This window comes from Dermochelys coriacea, chromosome 5 (genome assembly GCF_009764565.3).
Source record: "Dermochelys coriacea isolate rDerCor1 chromosome 5, rDerCor1.pri.v4, whole genome shotgun sequence".
NCBI classification, from domain to species: Eukaryota; Metazoa; Chordata; order Testudines; family Dermochelyidae; genus Dermochelys; species Dermochelys coriacea.
The window spans coordinates 121,878,159-121,897,199 of record NC_050072.1 but is presented as its reverse complement, the minus strand read 5'-3'; the positions used below and the strand labels follow the sequence as shown (position 1 = coordinate 121,897,199).

At 44.8% G+C, this 19,041-nt stretch overlaps 1 protein-coding gene across 1 annotated transcript in view; it reads left to right on the top strand.

The window, feature by feature from the left end:
• Positions 1-19,041, top strand: part of SHOC1 (shortage in chiasmata 1) — a 129,302-nt gene that overhangs the window by 12,993 nt on the left and 97,268 nt on the right. The window contains exons 3-4 of the mRNA XM_043514997.1: positions 3,908-4,037; positions 10,674-10,761. Coding sequence (XP_043370932.1) covers positions 3,908-4,037; positions 10,674-10,761 — 218 coding nt within the window. The remainder of the gene's footprint in view (positions 1-3,907; positions 4,038-10,673; positions 10,762-19,041) is intronic.

Below are 19,041 nucleotides of genomic sequence, written 5' to 3'. Positions count from 1 at the left end.
CAAATCATCTACATACTGAACCAAAACCAAAGAACCGGGCAAAACAATGTCCTTCAAATCTGCTGTGAGAATGCGAGAAAAGATAGTAGGGGATCCAGAGAATCGCTGGGGGAGCCGCGTCCATGTTAATTGCTGACCTTTCCAGGTAAAGGCAAATAGATATTGGGAATCCGGGTGCAAAGGGATACTAAAAAACGCGGCACACAAATCGACTACAGTAAATCAAGTGGCCAAGTGAGGAATTAATGTCAAAATAGTACTTGGGTCAGGAACAACTGGATGCGGGGCTATAACGTAGTCATTAATAGCACGTAAATCCTGAACAAACCGATAAACCGGGTGCCCGTCAGTTCCTGGTTTAGGTTTTCTTACCGGAAGGATGGGCGTATTACAGGGTGAACTACAAGGAACCAAAATTCCTTGTGCCAAGTAGCTGTCAATAACACGTGAGATACTCTCCTCCGCTTCCCTTGGCAAGGGATACTGCTTCACGGAAGGGGGCGGCCCATCTTTAGTTGTTAGACTCACCGGATCCGCAGATTTAAGGAGACCCACATCAGTGGAATTTGTACTCCATAAAAAATGGGGAACACTAGACAATTCAAAGGGTACACTGGGAACAGACGTAGTCAATGTCATAAGAGAGGCAACTGTCGAATCTTTAACAATCAGATGAAGCCCCTCAGGGGCACAATATATATGTGCTCCTAATTTGCCCAGCACATCTCGTCCCAGAAGGTTTGCTGGGCCCTCCGGCGTTATAACAAACCTATGGGATAGCTTTAGAGAACCAAGCTTAATGGGGATAGGGTAAGATAACCGAGCCAGGCAGGGGTTTCCTTCTATACCTTGCACCCACACCTTAGTATTAGACACGGGCCCTGGCACAAACGTTATAGTGGAAAGGGTGGCTCCTGTATCTACCAAGAAAGGCACTAAACGTTCCCCAATTTGCAGGTAAATTTGTGACTGCATTCCCAGGTCCCACTCCAACTCTCCCAAAATTCCCAAAATCTCTGCCTCCAGTCACTGGGGGTCAATTTGATTCAAAGGGTTGGTGGGAGGATACCCTTGAGAAGTCTGGGAAAAACCGGACAGGCCATTGTGCACTGGCTCCTGCCAAGGGGCCCCCTTTGAGCGGAGGGGACATTCCCTTTTCCAGTGTCCTGGTTGTTTGCAGTAGTTACAAGTGCCAAATTTCGTATTTACCCAATTTCCTCTTGGCTCTGTTCGTCCCCGCCCCCTGCCTCTCGCCCCGCCATGCTCCCGCCAATTCTGACTCCCAACTGGGACCTGCAACGCGGCTGCCAACATACTTACTTCTTCCTTCTTTTGTTTACGCTTTTCCTTAGCTTTCTCCTCGTCCCTGCCATTAAACACGAAAGTGGCCAAGCGGACTACTTCCTGGAGAGGTTTCCTTGGCCAATCAGGCACATGTTTAGAGAAATATTTTCTAATGTCTGGGGCTGCTTGATCGACATAAAAGGAAACCATCATTGGACGGTTTGTCTCTGCTTCTGGGTCGCCGCCGCCGCCGTATATGCGGACTCGTTTCGACAAGCGGGCTAGGAAGGCAGAGGGATGCTCAGTGACCTCCTGCTGACATTCACGAATTTTAGACCAATTAGCTGACTTACTACCTGCTTTACGCACCACCTCTAAGAGATCGTCCCTGCCTGCTTTAAGGAGGTCCATTTGGGCAGAAACATTAGGGTTCCAACCAGGATCAACAAGGGGCCAGGCAGTACGGACATTATCCTCTCCTGCCCAGCGCCTATTGGCATCTAAGATTGAATACTTCTCATCGGGAGTAAAAAATGTGTCCAAAATTACCTGAACATCCCCCCCAGGCAGGATTAAAAGCAGTAAACACAGATTGAATCGTTTGTAATACCTGTTCTGGATCATCACGCAGACGAGGCATCTGCTGTTGCCATGTTATCAAGTCGCCTGGGCCAAAGGGGCGGTGCACATAGGGGAAAACAACTTGTTCACCTCCGTCCACCGTATGGGAGACAAGAGGTTGCTGAATAAGAGGGGCTTGCAAAGCAATCGGTGGATCCAGAACGGGTCCACATAAACAGGGAGGCTGCGACCGGGAGGATTGCGGGCATGAATCAGAAGGCTGAGAATAAGCTGGAGGAAAGGGAGAGGAAGTAGGCAGAGGATAGGGTGGGGCCGAAGACCCCTGGGACAGATAAGAAAAAGAAGAAGTAAGAGGACGTCCTTTCGCACGTGCATAAGCCCAATTGTCCCATACATACCAGTAATCCATCTGGGCTGGAGCCTTATTTTCCAGCCTCTTTCTCAACGCAGTCAATATTTCCCCTGCAAATGACCCGTCAGGTGGCCATTGCATAGATACCTGAGGAAGGGCCTGAATTACTGGCCATTCTACTTTACATAAAACAATAGTTTTCTTCTTTAACCCATGGGTGCCTGAAATATTCTTCCAATTCTCTAGAATTTCCGCCAAAGGGGTCCCCTTCTTGATACTCTGCCCAGAGCCCATAATTGGGCAACCGAGGGGACACCTAATGTGCCACCTTATCGTCCGAGCGACTGTTCGTGTTTCCCCCCGTCGGAATTCTCCAAGGTAAATTCACCTTTTGCCGGCTAGAACTGTCTGCGAGGAGGAACGCGACCTCAGTACGCCTTTTGTGACGAGCCTAAAGTCCCATCTGGGGTGCCAAAACTGTTGCGAATTATACCTGATCGGTCACGCACGGTTCAAGTTTTTAGGCTGAGGCACCAAAAACCAGGTCCAGATCTGCAGAGTTTCCAGTCTGTGTTTAATGTATTACGCTCGAGCGTGGTGCCCCCCCCCGCTAGTCAGGAGGGGACACCGTATACAGTTTATGCAAAGCTTATATACCATCTGACATCGCGTGCTGCCCTCGTGCATCGGCACCCTTAACCAGTGAATTCCATCCTCACCCCATCCTCAGCCACTCTCTGGTGAGTGCTTTCTCGTGTTCTGAGAATGTCAACAACTTTATCATTAAAACGGAACATGCAGTTACACAACGTGCCTCGCATACCACAAAGACAGGAAGGACAACAGTTTCAAGGCCTGAAACGATTCCCCAAATGTGCTGCGGTCTGTGCTGCACAGACAGTGGCTGGCGCCAAAAGGTGCCAGCTCTGCACATATTAGCTTTTCCCTCAACACCATTCTCCCTATCCCCACATCTTCCTTTCCTGCCCCCCTTAAGTTTGTGCTCTCCTTTTTGGGCTTCTGTGGCACAGATTTTTTGAGGATACTTTATTGAATTTGGTGCTAAATAAAGAGTTACTGAGGATGCCAGGATGACCAATAAGTATTAGAATATTTTCAGAGAATTTTAAGTAAAATTAGTAGCATGTCTACAAAAGATTTTAAATTGTGTCTATATAAATAAAATTTATATAAATGCTTACTTTGTTTTACTTTGTTATTTTGGATGAAAATAATAGGATTTGTTGAGAAATTTTTGTAACCTCGTGCAGGCATATGTGAACTGGCATTTGTGAATAACTGAGCATTTTCAACAGACACAATAGAATTCATTTTCAGTGGCCTCTACCCAGCTTCCAGATGTTCCAGATGTGTTAGATTGTTCAGTGGGTATGTACAAGCGTTTGTATACTCATGGGTAATTGCACATGCAAAAGTGCAGGTGCAACTAGGTATAAGTGCATTTTGCATGTGCGCAAGTGGACATCAAGGGCTAAAAATCTGGCTCGGTAAAATTAAGATCCTCTGTTAGGGCCAAATTGCTCAACCATTACTCACAGTAAGTATCACCTTCATCTTGAATAGCTCATTAAAACCAGTAGGACTATTTGAGAAGGAAGGTACTATTCAGCGGGGGTAAAGGTGGAACAATCTAACTGATAATTATGTATTACTATTTTTCTTGTGCAGAATGTGGCAGGACAGAAGTTTTCTATTGATCGGTTATCATTTCATGTTCCTCCCTGTTTACATCAAGATGAGAATTACCATCATACTGGAGTCTTTGCTGATGATAAGTACAGGAGGCCATGGACAAGAGGTGTTCTATTTATTTTTAATTTTCCATTCAGATTTATTTTGAGCCTAGTGAAAAACTAGTAGCTGGGATACAAAAATTGATGATCCTGGTTGCAACAATTACTTCCAGTGTATTAACTCACACTAGCTGTGAAGATAATATGCATACCCTTCTGAAGTAACAAGTAAATGGATGTGTCTTATTAAATGTGTGTGTATATATATGTATAGCACCAAAGGTGAGCACATTGTTTTACAAACTTCTAAGAAACTCTGAGGAACTTAAAATTTAATTAGGCAGATACAGCATAACAGATAAGGATCAGGTACAAGTGGGACACAGACATTTCTGTAAAGGAGAGTAGTGATAGAAGATAAAGTGAAGAAAAAGTTTTGTGGAGAGATTTGAAGAGTGGTACAGAGGTTTGGTGCACAGAACGAAGGAGAATGTTCCAAGCACAGAGTAGCGTTACAACTAATACTGTAAGTTGATCTAAGGGTATATCTACACTACAAAATTAGGTTGATCTTATAGAAGTCGATTTTTAGAAATCAGTTTTATACAGTCAATTGCATATGTCCACACTAAGTGCATTAAGTCAGCGGAATGCATCCACAGTACCGTGGCTAGCGTCGACTTTTGGAGCGTTGCACTGTGGGTAGCTATCCCACAGTTCTCGCAGTTTCCATTGCCCACTGGAATTGTGGGTTGAGCTCCCAATGCCTGATGGGGCAAAAACATTGTCGTGGGTGGTTTTGGGTACATGTCGTCAGTCGCCCCTCCCTCTGTGAAAGCAATGGCAGACAATCGTTTTGCACCTTTTTTCCATGCAGATGTCATACTGCTGTAAGCAGACTGTGCAGGAGAACTGCTAACCGTCGTCGTCATCCACCGATTCCACTGCAACTCTGCTCTGGTCTCAGTAGCAAATTTCTCCATGTTGTCTGTCATGTGCTCCCAGATACTTGTGTTCTTCCTCAGGATATGTGTGCATTGCTAACCGTCATCCTCCACCACTTCTGCTGCAACTCTGCTCTCCTGGTGCCATGAATCCACCTCGCAGGTCCTCTCGTTGTTCTGTATGAATATCTATTCTCTTGGCATCCGTCGTCATCCACTGCTTCCGCTGCAACTCTGCTCTCCTGCAGATGCCATACCACGACAAGCATGGAGCCCGCTCAGCTCACCATTGCTGTTGTGAGCATTGCAAACACCTCGCGCATTATCCTGCAGTATGTGCAGAACCTACAAAAGCAGGTGAGGAGGCGACGACAGGGCGATCACAATAGTGATGAGGACATGGACACAGACTTCTCTCAAAGCACGGACCCTGGCAATTTGGACATCAGGGTGGTAATGGGGCAGGTTCATGCCATGGAACGCCGATTCTGGGCCCGGGAAACAAACACAGACTGGTGGGACTGCACAGTGTTGCAGGTCTGGGATGATTCCCAGTGGCTGTGAAACTTTCTTATGTGTAACGGCACTTTCATGGAACTTTGTGACTTGCTTTCCCCTGCCCTAAAGCACAAGAATACTAAGATGAGAGCAGCCCTCACTTGAGAAGCGAGTGGCGATAGCCCTCTGGAAGCTTGCAATGCCAGACTGCTACCAGTCAGTCGGGAAACAATTTGGAGTGGGCAAATCTACTGTGGGGGCTGCTGTGATGCAAGTAGCCAACGCAATCACTGAGCTGCTGCTATCAAGGATAGTGACTCTGGGAAATGTGCAGGTCATAGTGGATGGCTTTGCTGCAATGGAGTTCCCTGAATGGTGGGGTGATAGAACGCATATCCCTATCTTGGGACCAGACCACCTTGGCAGCCAGTACGTAAACCGCAAGGGGTACTTTTCAATGGGGCTGCAAGCACTGGTGGACCACAAGGGACGTTTCACCGACATAGAATCATAGAATCATAGAATATCAGGGTTGGAAGGGACCCCAGAAGGTCATCTAGTCCAACCCCCTGCTCAAAGCAGGACCAAGTCCCAGTTAAATCATCCCAGCCAGGGCTTTGTCAAGCCTGACCTTGAAAACCTCTAAGGAAGGAGATTCTACCACCTCCCTAGGTAACGCATTCCAGTGTTTCACCACCCTCTTAGTGAAAAAGTTTTTCCTAATATCCAATCTAAACCTCCCCCATTGCAACTTGAGACCATTACTCCTCGTTCTGTCATCTGCTACCATTGAGAACAGTCTAGAGCCATCCTCTTTGAAACCCCCTTTCAGGTAGTTGAAAGCAGCTATCAAATCCCCCCTCATTCTTCTCTTCTGCAGACTAAACAATCCCAGCTCCCTCAGCCTCTCCTCATAAGTCATGTGCTCTAGACCCCTAATCATTTTCGTTGCCCTTCGTTGTACTCTTTCCAATTTATCCACATCCTTCCTGTAGTGTGGGGCCCAAAACTGGACACAGTACTCCAGATGAGGCCTCACCAGTGTCGAATAGAGGGGAACGATCACGTCCCTCGATCTGCTCGCTATGCCCCTACTTATACATCCCAAAATGCCATTGGCCTTCTTGGCAACAAGGGCACACTGCTGACTCATATCCAGCTTCTCGTCCACTGTCACCCCTAGGTCCTTTTCCGCAGAACTGCTGCCGAGCCATTCGGTCCCTAGTCTGTAGCGGTGCATTGGATTCTTCCATCCTAAGTGCAGGACCCTGCACTTATCCTTATTGAACCTCATTAGATTTCTTTTGGCCCAATCCTTCAATTTGTCTAGGTCCTTCTGTATCCTATCCCTCCCCTCCAGCGTATCTACCACTCCTCCCAGTTTAGTATCATCCGCAAATTTGCTGAGAGTGCAATCCACACCATCCTCCAGATCATTTATGAAGATATTGAACAAAACGGGCCCCAGGACCGACCGCTGGGGCACTCCACTTGACACCGGCTGCCAACTAGACATGGAGCCATTGATCACTACCCGTTGAGCCCGACAATCTAGCCAGCTTTCTACCCACCTTATAGTGCATTCATCCAGCCCATACTTCCTTAACTTGCTGACAAGAATGCTGTCATCAACGTGAGATGGCCGGGAAAGGTGCATGATGCTTACATCTTCAGGAACTCTGGTCTGTTTAAACAGCTGCAGGAAGGAACTTACTTCCCAGACCAGAAAATTACCATTGGGGATGTTGAAATGCCTATAGTTATCCTTGGGAACCCAGCCTACCCCTTAATGTCATGGCTTATGAAGCCATACATAGGCACCCTGGACAGCAGTAAGGAGCAGTTCAACTATAGGCTGAGCAAGTGCAGAATGGTGGTAGAATGTGCATTTGGATGTTTAAAAGCTCGCTGGCGCAGTTTACTGACGAGGTTAGACCTTGGCAAAACCAATATTCCCATTATTATTGCTGCTTGCTGTGTGCTCCACAATATCTGTGAGAGTAAGGGGGAAACGTTTATGGCTGGGTGGGAAGTTGAGGCAAATCACCTGGCCGATTACATGCAGCCAGACACCAGGGCGATTAGAAGAGCACAGCTGGGCGCCCTGCACATCAAAGAAGCTTTGAAAATCAGTTTCATGACTGGCCAGGCTACGGTATGACAGTTCTGTTTGTTCTGTTTGTTTCTCCTTGATGAAAATCTGCCTCCTTGGTTGACTCTACTTCCCTGTAAGACAACTAACCTCTGCGCTTCAATCACCGCTTTCAGAGGCAATAAAGTCATTGTTTCAAAATCATGCATTCTTTATTAATTCATCACAGAAATAGGGGGAAAATTTGCAAGGTAGCCCAGGAGGGGTGGGTGAGGAGGGAAGCACCAGGTGGGGTGGTGGATGAAGGGAGGAGGGAAGGACAAGGCCACACTACAGTTCAAAACTTTTTGAATGCCAGCCTTCTGTTGCTTGGACAATGCTCTGGGGTATAGTGGTGGGGTGCCCATAGCCCTTCCCCCCATCCCCCCGCGATTTTGGGCGTCTTGGTGAGGAGGATATGGAACTTGGGGAGGAGGGCAGGCGGTTATACAGGGGCTGCAGCAGCAGTCTGTGCTCCTGCTGCCTTTCCTGCAGCTCCACCAGACGCCTGAGCATGTCAGTTTGCTCCCCCATTAGAATCGGCATTATATCCTGCCTCCTCTCATCGTGCTCCTGCCTCCTTTCATTGCGCTCCTCCCTCCACTGATCACGTTCATTTAACGCTTTCCTGGTCTCTGCCATTGTTTGCCTCCACACATTCTGCTGAGCTCTTTCAGTGCAGGAGGACTACAAAAGCTCTGAGAACATTTCATCGCAAGTGCATTTTTTTCGCCTTCTAATCTGTGCTAGCCTCTGGGATGGAGATGATAGAGGCAGTGTAGAAACATTTGCAGCTGCAGGAGGAAAAAAAGGGAGAGTTGTATTTAAAAAGATATATTTTAGAGAACAAAGGGAAGACTATTTCACACTGAATCAAGCGATTCACAATACATAGCACTTGTGCTTTTGGTACAAGGTCGCATTTTGCCTCTTATATTGAGTGCCTGCTGGTTTGGTGTGAGACATCACATATGCTTGGCTGGGCAACCGAATTCGGCTTGCAGGCAGCCATGGTAAGGCAAAGGGTTTCGGCTTCTTCAACCTTGATAACATGTGGGAATGGTTTCAAACAGCAGCACCCTCCTTTCCCGTACCAAGCAAAGCCCGTTGTGTTGGCTATTTAAAAGGAGGGGCTGCTGTTTTAGGGTAAACGTGCAGCACAATCCAAACCCCCACCCATCCAATTCTCTGGGATGATCGCTTCACCCCTCCCCCCCCCACCATGTGGCGAGTATCAGGGAAGATCCCTGTCAGCCAAATGTGAACAGCTCAGCATACACGGGCCTCCCCCCACCCCATGGCTAACAGCAGGGATGATTTCTTTTAAGCCAAAGGTAAACAGCACAGCAGGAACGGAAACCTCTGAATGTCCCCTTAAACGAATTTCCCATATTTGAACCAGGTGACCATGAATGATATCACTCTCCTGAGGCTAATACAAAGAGATAAAGAACAGATGTTGTTTGAATGCCACCAAAGCCCAGGCCCATTTGCTGCAATGCTTTGTTCTGCAATAATTCCAGACTACTTGCTACTGGCTTGGTGTAGTAAAAGTGTCCTACTATGGAGGATGAAATAAGGCTGACCTCCCCAGAAACCTTCTGCAAAGGCTTTTAGAGTACCTCCAGGAGAGCTTCATGGAGATGTCCCTGGAGAATTTCTGCTCCATCCCCAGACACGTTAACAGACTTTTCCAGTATCTATACTGGCCGCGAATGCATCCCAAGTCTTCAGGGCAAATTAATCGTTAAACACGCTTGCTTTTAAACCCTGTATTATATTTACAAAGGTACACTCACCAGAGGTGCCTTCTCTGGCTTCATGGTCCAGGATCCCGGGTTGGGCGGATATTGGCTCCAGGGTGATGAACAGTTCATGGCTGCTGGGGAGAAGGGATTCTCTGCTTGCCTGCTATGCGCTATCCTCAACTTCCTCCTCCTCATCATCCTCCTCATCCACAAAATCCTCATCCCTGTTGCATGAGACTCCCCCCTTGCAGGTGTCCACGGACAGTGGTGAAGTAGTGGTAGGGACGCTCCCTAGAATTGCATGCAGCTCATCATAGAAGCGGCATGTATGGGGCTCTGATCCGGAGCGACCGTTTGCATCCTTTGTTTTTTGATAGGCTTGCCTCAGCTCCTTAACTTTCACACAACACTGCTGTGTGTCCCTGTTGTAACTTCTGTCCATCATGCCCTTGGAGATTTTGGCAAATATATTGGCATTTTATCTTTTGTTACAGAGTTCTGCCTGCACAGATTCTTCTCCCCATACAGCGATCAGATCCAGTACCTCCCGTTCGGTCCATGCTGGAGCTCTTTGGGATTCTGGGACTCCATGGTCACCTGTGCTGATGAGCTCTGCATGGTCACCTGTGCTGATCAGTTCTCCATGCTGGCCAAACTGGAAATTAAATTCAAAAGTTCCTGGGGCTTTTCCTGTCTACCTGGCCAGTGCATCTGAGTTGAGAGTGCTGTCCAGAGCAGTCACAATGGAGCACTGTGGGATAGCTCATGGAGGCCAATGCCGTCGAATTGCATCCACACTACCCCAGATTCGACCCAGCAAGGTCGATTTTAGCGCTATTCCCCTTGCCGAGGAGAAGTACAGAAATCTATTTTAAGAGCCCTTTAAGTCAACAAAACAGGCTTGGTCGTGTGGACGGGTGCAGGGTTAAATCGACCTAATGCTGCTAAATTCGACTTAAACTCATAGTGTAGACCAAGGCTAAGTTACGCTAGTTAAGTTACATAAATAACGTAACTTAAGTTGCGGTATCTTAGATCAACTTACAAGCAGTGTCCATGCTACGCTGTGTTAATGAGAGATGTTCTCCTGGCGACATAGCTTCTGCCTCTCGTTGAGGCGGATTACAGATATTGACAGGAGAGTGCTCTCCCATTGACTTAGCATATCTTCACCCAGGCCCAATAAATCGATGCCGTACATCGATCACAACAGTGCCAATTTAGCTGTGTAGTGTAGACATGGCCTGAGAACATTGTTTCTTCATTGCCTACTAGCTACAATATTGCTGGGCTCTGAAGGGGCTTGGCTTACTTGTAAAAATTAAACTAATTTTAACATGTCTTTTCTCTGAACTTTTTGTATTTGTTTCTCCCTTCTAGTTTCAGTTGTTTCCACACAAAAAATGATGGATATTTCAGTCCTGGATCAATGGAAGCAAAGTTTACATGTAGAGGATTTCTTGGAGAAGTCTGTACCCTTTATTTACAATCAAAATTAATTTCTTGATGTTCATCTGAATAATGCCTGAATCGTAAATTAATAATTATAATAATTATATAGAAAGGTTTTGTTGTTAATAGTACAGAGTATGTGTGGCTTAATTAACAAACATCTTGCAGTTTGTTTTTATTTACCTGAAACTTTTGGTAAACATTGCACTGCATTTACATGGAGCATTTTCTGCTTCCTACTTTACTTGAAAAAATAGTGGAATAATGAGCTCTAAAGTATACCTTCTGCTGTTCAGCTAAGCCCTTGAAATCTGTTCATGACCATAAAAAGGAAGAGTCAAGGTTTGGGGTTATTTTTTTTTAAAGTCAGTTACAGCTCAGAAAACTGGAATGAGCCTATTCAGAAAAAGGCTTTTTGTAAATCTTTAAAAATATGTCAGGGGGTAGTGGTGGATCTCAACTTGCATTTTAGAGATATGTACAAAAATTATTCTACTAGTCAAGAAATAGCAATAAAAATGTCTGGCATAGCAAATGAGATATGAAAAACATGTTCTTTGAAAAAAAGTTCCTTTTTTTTGTAACGTGGCCTTTTTAGTTTGCATAGGATTTGAAAGGGAAATCAAATAAACAGATAAATGGTGCCTGGTTCTGCTCTCACAGCATTGTAAATTTGAAATAATTCCATTGAAGCCAGTGGAGTTACACCAATGTAAAATGATTTAAGTGAGACCAGAATTAACCTGAATAGTTAAAGTTTGGCAAAGATATAAGCAACTGATAATAGGGGCATGTAATGGGAAGTGTCAAGCAAGCTTAACTTTAGGTGCCATTACCCGTACCACCTGTAATAAAGGGCCCTGGTAAACTTCAAATCACAGTTCTTAGAATCATAGAATATTAGGGTTGGAAGAGACCTCAGGAGGTCATCTAGTCCAATCCCCTGCTCAAATCAGGATCAAAACCAACTAAATCATCCCAGCCAAGGCTTTGTTAAGCCAGGCCTTAAAAACCTCTGAGGATGGAGATTCCACCACCTCTCTAGGTAACCCATTTCAGTGCTTCACCACCCTCCTAGTCAAATAGTGTTTCCTAGTATCCAACTTAGACCTCCCCCACTGCAACTTGAGACCATTGCTCCTTGTTCTGTCATCTGCCATCACTGAGAAGAGCCAAGCTCCATCCTCTTTGGAACCCCCCATTCAGGTAGTTGAAGGCTGCTATCAAATCCCCCCCCACACACTCTTCTCTTCTGCAGACTAAATAACCCCAGTTCCCTCAGCTGCTCCTTGTAAGTCATGTGCCCCAGCCCCCTAATAATTTCTGTTGCCCTCTGCTGGACTCTCTCCAATTTGTCCACTTCCCTTGTGTAGTGGGGGGACCAAAACTGGACACAATACTCCAGGTATGGCCTCACTAGTGCTGAATAGAGGGGAATAATCACTTCCCTCAGACTGCTGGAAATACTCCTACTAATACAGCCCAATATGCCATTGGCCTTCTTGGCAATGAGGGCACACTGCTGACTCATATCCAGCTTCTCGTCCACTGTAATCCCCAGGTCATTTTCTGCAGAACAGCTGCTTAGCCAGTCGGTCCCCAGCCTGTAGCGGTGCATGAGATTCCTCCTTCCTAAGTGAAAGACTCTGCACTTGTCCTTGTTGAACCTCATTAGATTTCTTTTGGCCCAATCCTCCAATTAGTCTGCGTCACTCTGGACCCTATCCCTACCCTCCATCATATAGATTCATAGATACTAAGGTCAGAAGGGACCATTCTGATCATCTAGTCCGACCTCCTGCACAGCTCAGGCCACAGAAACTCACCCACCCACTCCTATGAAAAATCTCACCTATGTCTGAGCTATTGAAGTCCTTAAATCATGGTTTAAAGACTTCAAGGAGCAGAGAAGCCTCCCTCAAGACAACCATGCCCCATGCTACAGAGGAAGGCAAAAAACCTCCAGGGCCTCTCCAATCTGCCCTGGAGGAAAATTCCTTCCCGACCCCAAATATGGCAATCAGCTAAACCCTGAGCATATGGGCAAGATTCACCAGCCAGATATTACAGAAAATTCTTTCCTGGGTAACTCAGATCCCATCCATCTAATATCCCATCTCAGGGGATTAGTCCTATTTACCCTGAATATTTAAAGATCAATTACTTACCAAAATCCCATTATCCCATCATACCATCTCCTCCATAAACTTATCAAGTAGAATCTTAAAACCAGATAGATCTTTTGCCCCCACTGCTTCCCTTGGAAGGCTATTCCAAAACTTCACTCCTCTGATGGTTAAAAACCTTCATCTGATTTCAAGTCTAAACTTCCTGGTGGCCAGTTTATACCCATTTGTTCTTGTGTCCACATTGGTGCTGAGCTGAAATAATTCCTCTCCCTCTCCTGTATTTATCCCTCTGATATATTTATAGAGAGCAATCATATCTCCCCTCAACCTTCTTTTAGTTAGGCTAAACAAGCCAAGCTCCTTAAGTCTCCTTTCATAAGACAAGTTTTCCATTCCTCGGATCATCCTAGTAGCCCTTCTCTGTACCTGCTCCAGTTTGAATTCATCCTTTTTGAACATGGGAGACCAGAACTGCACACAGTATTCTAGGTGAGGTCTCCCCAGTGCCTTGTATAATGGTACTAAAACCTCCTTATCCCTACTGGAAATGCCTCTCCTGATGCATCCCAAAACCGCATTAGCTTTTTTCACAGCCATATCACATTGGCAGCTCATAGTCATCCTATGATCAACCAATACTCCAAGGTCCTTCTCCTCTTCTGTTACTTCTAATTGATGCATCCCCAACTTATAACTAAAATTCTTGTTATTAATCCCTAAATGCAAAACCTTACACTTCTCACTATTAAATTTCATCCTATTACTATTACTCCAGTTTACAAGGTCATCCAGATCCTCCTGTGTAATATCCCGATCCTTCTCCGAATTGGCAATACCTCCCAGCTTTGTATCATCTGCAAACTTTATTAGCACACTCCCACTTTTTGTGCCAAGGTCAGTAATAAAAAGATTAAATAAGATTGGTCCCAAAACCGACCCCTGAGGAACTCCACTGGTAACCTCCCTCCAGCCTGACAGTTTGCCTTTCAGTAGGACCTGTTGCAGTCTCCCCTTTAACCAATTCCTTATCCACCTTTTGATGTTCATATTGATCCCCATCTTCTCCAATTTAACTAATAATTCCCCATGTGGCACGGTATCAAATGCCTTACTGAAATCTAGGTAAATTAGATCCACTGCATTTCCTTTATCTAAAAAATCTGTTACTTTTTCAAAAAAGGAGATTAGGTTGGTTTGGCACGATCTACCTTTTGTAAAACCATGTTGTATTTTGTCCCATTTACCATTGACTTCAATGTCCTTAACTAATTTCTCCTTCAAAATTTTTTCCAGGACCTTGCATACTACAGATGTCAAACTAACTGACCTGCAGTTTACCCGGATCACTTTTTATCCTTTCTTAAAAATAGGAACTATATTAGCAATTCTCCAATCATTCGGTACTACTCCTGAGTTTACAGATTCATTAAAAATTCTTGCTAATGGGCTTGCAATTTCAGGTGCAAATTCCTTTAATATTCTTGGATGAAGATTATCTGGGCCCCCTGATTTAGTCCCATTAAGCTGTTTCAGTTTCGCTTCTACCTCAGATATGGCAATATCTACCTCCATATCCTCATTCCCATTTGTCATGCTACCATTATCCCCAAGATCCTCTTTAGCCTTATTAAAGACTGAGAAAAAGTATTTGTTAGGTATTGGGCGATGCCTAGATTATCTTTAACCTCCACTTCATCCTCAGTGTTAAGCGGCCCCACTTCTTCTTTCTTAGTTTTCTTCTTATTTATATGGCTATAGAACCTTTTACTATTGGTTTTAATTCCCTTTGCAAGGTCCAACTCTACTCGACTTTTAGCCTGTCTCACTTTATCCCTACATGTTCTGACCTCAATTAGGTAGCTTTCCTTGCTGATCCCTCCCATCTTCCACTCCCTGTATGCTTTCTGCTTCTTCTTCTTCTATCTCTCTCTCCCCCCCAGCTTAGTGTCATCTGCCAAATTGCTGAGGGTGCAATTAATCCCATCATCCAGATCATTGATAAAGATGTTGAACAAAACCAACCCCAGGACCGATCCCGGGGCACTCCCCTTGATACCAGCTGCCAACTAGACATCACGCCATTGATCACTACCTGTTGAGCCAGACAATCTAGTGAGCTTTCTATCCACTTTATAATCCATTCATCCAATCCATACTTTTTTTAACTTGCTGGCAAGAATACTGTGGGAGACCATATCAAAAAGCTTAGCTAAAGTCAAGATATATCACATCCACCACTTTCTCCATATCCACAGAGCCAGTTATCTCATCATAAAAGGCAATCAGGTTGGTCAGGCATGACTTGCCCTTGGTGAATCCATGTTGACTCTTGACTCTTTTGCCTGATTATGACTTATTGAACATTGTTATGAGTAATGTTTAAGATTACTGTAATTAAAGAGTTAGAGGAAAAAGTATATCTCAGTTTCAGTTTGTTTACTTTGGGCACTTGAGAACACTTCATATATTGTCAGCTTCCCTGTTTCCTCTGTATAGCTAGTTAATCAATTTACAGTACTTTGTGCATTGTGTGGGGTCTTTTGCACAGTAACAGGAGACAGAAAAACAATTTAAAAACATAGGAAAATGTGCTTGTAAAATTGGTAGAGGAACATAGGAGCAGATGTAATACTTGAATTTACTTTTAAATTAAGTCACTGGGAATTTTCCTATGTGTTGATATCAGAGCTGGTATATAATTAGTTAGCCAGAATGTTGTTTTCAGTTGATACTTCTCATATATATGAAGGAACAAATATGGACACCATGTAGAATCAAGCACGTGGGTTTATTACGTACAGGGCTGACGGAGTGTCACCTCGCTTATTAGGCTCAGAGACACTGCCAAACAATTGATTACAATGGATTATATGGATTTTCCATGGGGCGGTGGGAAATGAAGGGGTAGGCAGTCCCAAACCCTTGGATAGGTCTAGCAGCAAGACAAGATAAGCACAGTAGCCAATGCTCAAAAGGTTACATAATGTCTCTGCCCATGCCTTCAGGTTAACACATGACACTTAATTAGTACTTTAATAAATGTATTAGTATAAATACATGTTGAATGCAATTTGGGGTCCATAGGAATGAAGTAGCTCCTTTGATTGTCCAACAGATACATATCTAGGGGTAAAAGCAAAGAAACAGTGAAAGTATATGGCAATAAAGATTGTCTTATAAGTTGCTTATTTGTGTTTTAAGGCAGGCACTGGGCCCTGGGAAAGAGAGGTGGGAGGAGGCCATATCTTATATTGACATGTTCCAATCTTTTCATAAACTCAAGGTTGGATGTGTGGGAAGAACATCTCCCTACAGAAGAAACTAACACAAACAGAAACAGGGCTTTTTTGTTCTATTTGCAACTTTGAATAAGACACAATTATTGCCCCCAACATTTGGCGTTTTGCTGACCAGGCATGTCTTAACAAAAGCAAGGTTATCTTTGGTTATTCTGCTTTCTCTTAGCTATTGCTAGGCCTCTGACCTCTTGACCAAACTCTGGACTTTGGGCCTGTACACAAATCCATATACCAGGTTACTACATCAGCAATGAATTTTAACCCTTTATATATATTTTAGTTAGTTAGTGTGTTTATTATTTAATAAGGACTTGGTATTGCTTTTTGCAACATTTAGTGCATTTGTAGCAGTGTCTGACAGTACTTTAAAAAGGCTTATTGAATCACCTACTGTATGAATAGAGGTGGAATAAGAGAATGTACGCTGCTCTGTAGGGTACATTCAACTAAAATGCCTTGGGGAAGACAGGCATATTTTGAAGATCTGGTTGCGTATATTAATTCAGTTTCTAAATCATAATACAGTTACCTTGGACAACTGTAGGTAACTGTATTATGACAAAACTGGAGAAACGGTCTGAAGAAAATAGGATGAAATTCAGTAAGAACAAATGCAAAGTACTCCACTTAAAAAGGAGCCATTGACACATACAAAATGGGAAACGACTGTATAGGAAGAAGTACTGCAGAAAGGGGTCCCCAGATCCTAGTGGGTCATAAGCTAAATATGAGTGAACAGTGTAACATTGTTGCAAAAAAACCCAAACATCCTTCTGGGATATATTAGCAGGAGTGTTGTAAACAAGACACGAGAAGTTTCAGAGTAGCAGCCGTGTTAGTCTGTATTCGCAAAAAGAAAAGGAGTACTTGTGGCACCTTAGAGACTAACAAATTTATTAGAGCATAAGCTTTCATGAGCTACAGCTCACTTCATCGGATGCATTTGGTGGAAAAAACAGAGGAGAGATTTATATACACACACACAGAGAACATGAAACAATGGGTTTATCATACACACTGTAAGGAGAGTGATCACTTAAGATAAGCCATCACCAGCAGCAGGGGGGGGGAAGGAGGAAAACCTTTCATGGTGACAAGCAAGATAGGCTAATTCCAGCAGTTAACAAGAATATCAGAGGAACAGTGGGGGGTGGGTTGGGGGGGAGAAATACCATGGGGAAATAGTTTTACTTTGTGTAATGACTCATCCATTCCCAGTCTCTATTCAAGCCTAAGTTAATTGTATCCAGTTTGCAAATTAATTCCAATTCAGCAGTCTCTCGTTGGAGTCTGTTTTTGAAGCTTTTTTGTTGAAGGATAGCCACTCTTAGGTCTGTGATCGAGTGACCAGAGAGATTGAAGTGTTCTCCAACTGGTTTTTGAATGTTATAATTCTTGACGTCTGATTTGTGTCCATTCATTCTTTTACGTAGAGACTGTCCAGTTTGGCCAATGTACATGGCAGAGGGGCATTGCTGGCACATGATGGCATATATCACATTGGTAGATGCGCAGGTGAACGAGCCTCTGATAGTGTGGCTGATGTGATTAGGCCCTATGATGGTATCCCCTGAATAGATATGTGGACAGAGTTGGCAATGGGCTTTGTTGCAAGGATAGGTTCCTGGGTTAGTGGTTCTGTTGTGTGGTGTGTGGTTGCTGGTGAGTATTTGCTTCAGATTGGGGGGCTGTCTGTAAGCAAGGACTGGCCTGTCTCCCAAGATCTGTGAGAGTGATGGGTCGTCCTTCAGGATAGGTTGTAGATCCTTGATGATGCGTTGGAGATGTTTTAGTTGGGGGCTGAAGGTGATGGCTAGTGGCGTTCTGTTATTTTCTTTGTTGGGCCTGTCCTGTAGTAGGTGACTTCTGGGTACTCTTCTGGCTCTGTCAATCTGTTTCTTCACTTCAGCAGGTGGGTATTGTAGTTGTAGAAATGCATGATAGAGATCTTGTAGGTGTTTGTCTCTGTCTGAGGGGTTGGAGCAAATGCGGTTATATCGTAGCGCTTGGCTGTAGACAATGGATCGAGTGGTATGATCTGGATGAAAGCTAGAGGCATGTAGGTAGGAATAGCGGTCAGTAGGTTTCCGATATAGGGTGGTGTAAGTAATTTTTCCACTCTACTCCGCACTGATTAGGCCTCAACTGAAGTATTGTGTCCAGTTCCTGGCACAACATTTCAGGAAAGATGTAGACAAATTGGAGAAAGTCCAGAGAAGAGCAGCAGAAATTATTAAAAGTCTAGAAAACATGACCTATGAGGGAGGATTGAAAAAACTGGGTTTTGTTTAATCTGGAGAAGAAAAGATTGAGGGGGAATGTGATAATAGTTTCAAGTGCATAAAAGGTTGTTACAAAGAGGAGGGAGAAAAATTGTTCTCTTTAACCTCTGAGGATAGGACAAGAAGCAATGGACTTAATTGCAGCCACAGCGATTTAGGTTGGGCATTAGGAATATAATTCCTAACTGTCAGGGGTGGTTAAGCACTGGAATAAATTGGCGAGGGAGGTTGTGGAATCTCTGTCACTGGAGATTTTTAAGAGCAGGGGACAGGGAGCAAGGGGCGGTTGGATGGGGCAGAGGTTCGGGGGTGGAGGGCAGTCAGGGGACGGGGAGCAAGGGGGGTTGGATAGGCGTGGGAGTCCCGGGGAGCCTGTCAGTGGGCGGGGTGTAGATAGAAGGCAGTGCAGTCGGGACACGGAGCAGGGGGGGTTGAATAGGGGGTGGGGTCTCGGAGGGGGTTGGAGTGGGGGTCCCGGGAGGGGGCAGTCAGGGGACAAGGAGCTGGGAGGGTTGGATGGGTTGGGGTTCAGAGGGGGGCAGTCAGGACGTGGGAAGTGGGAGGGGGCAGATAGGAGGCAGGGGCC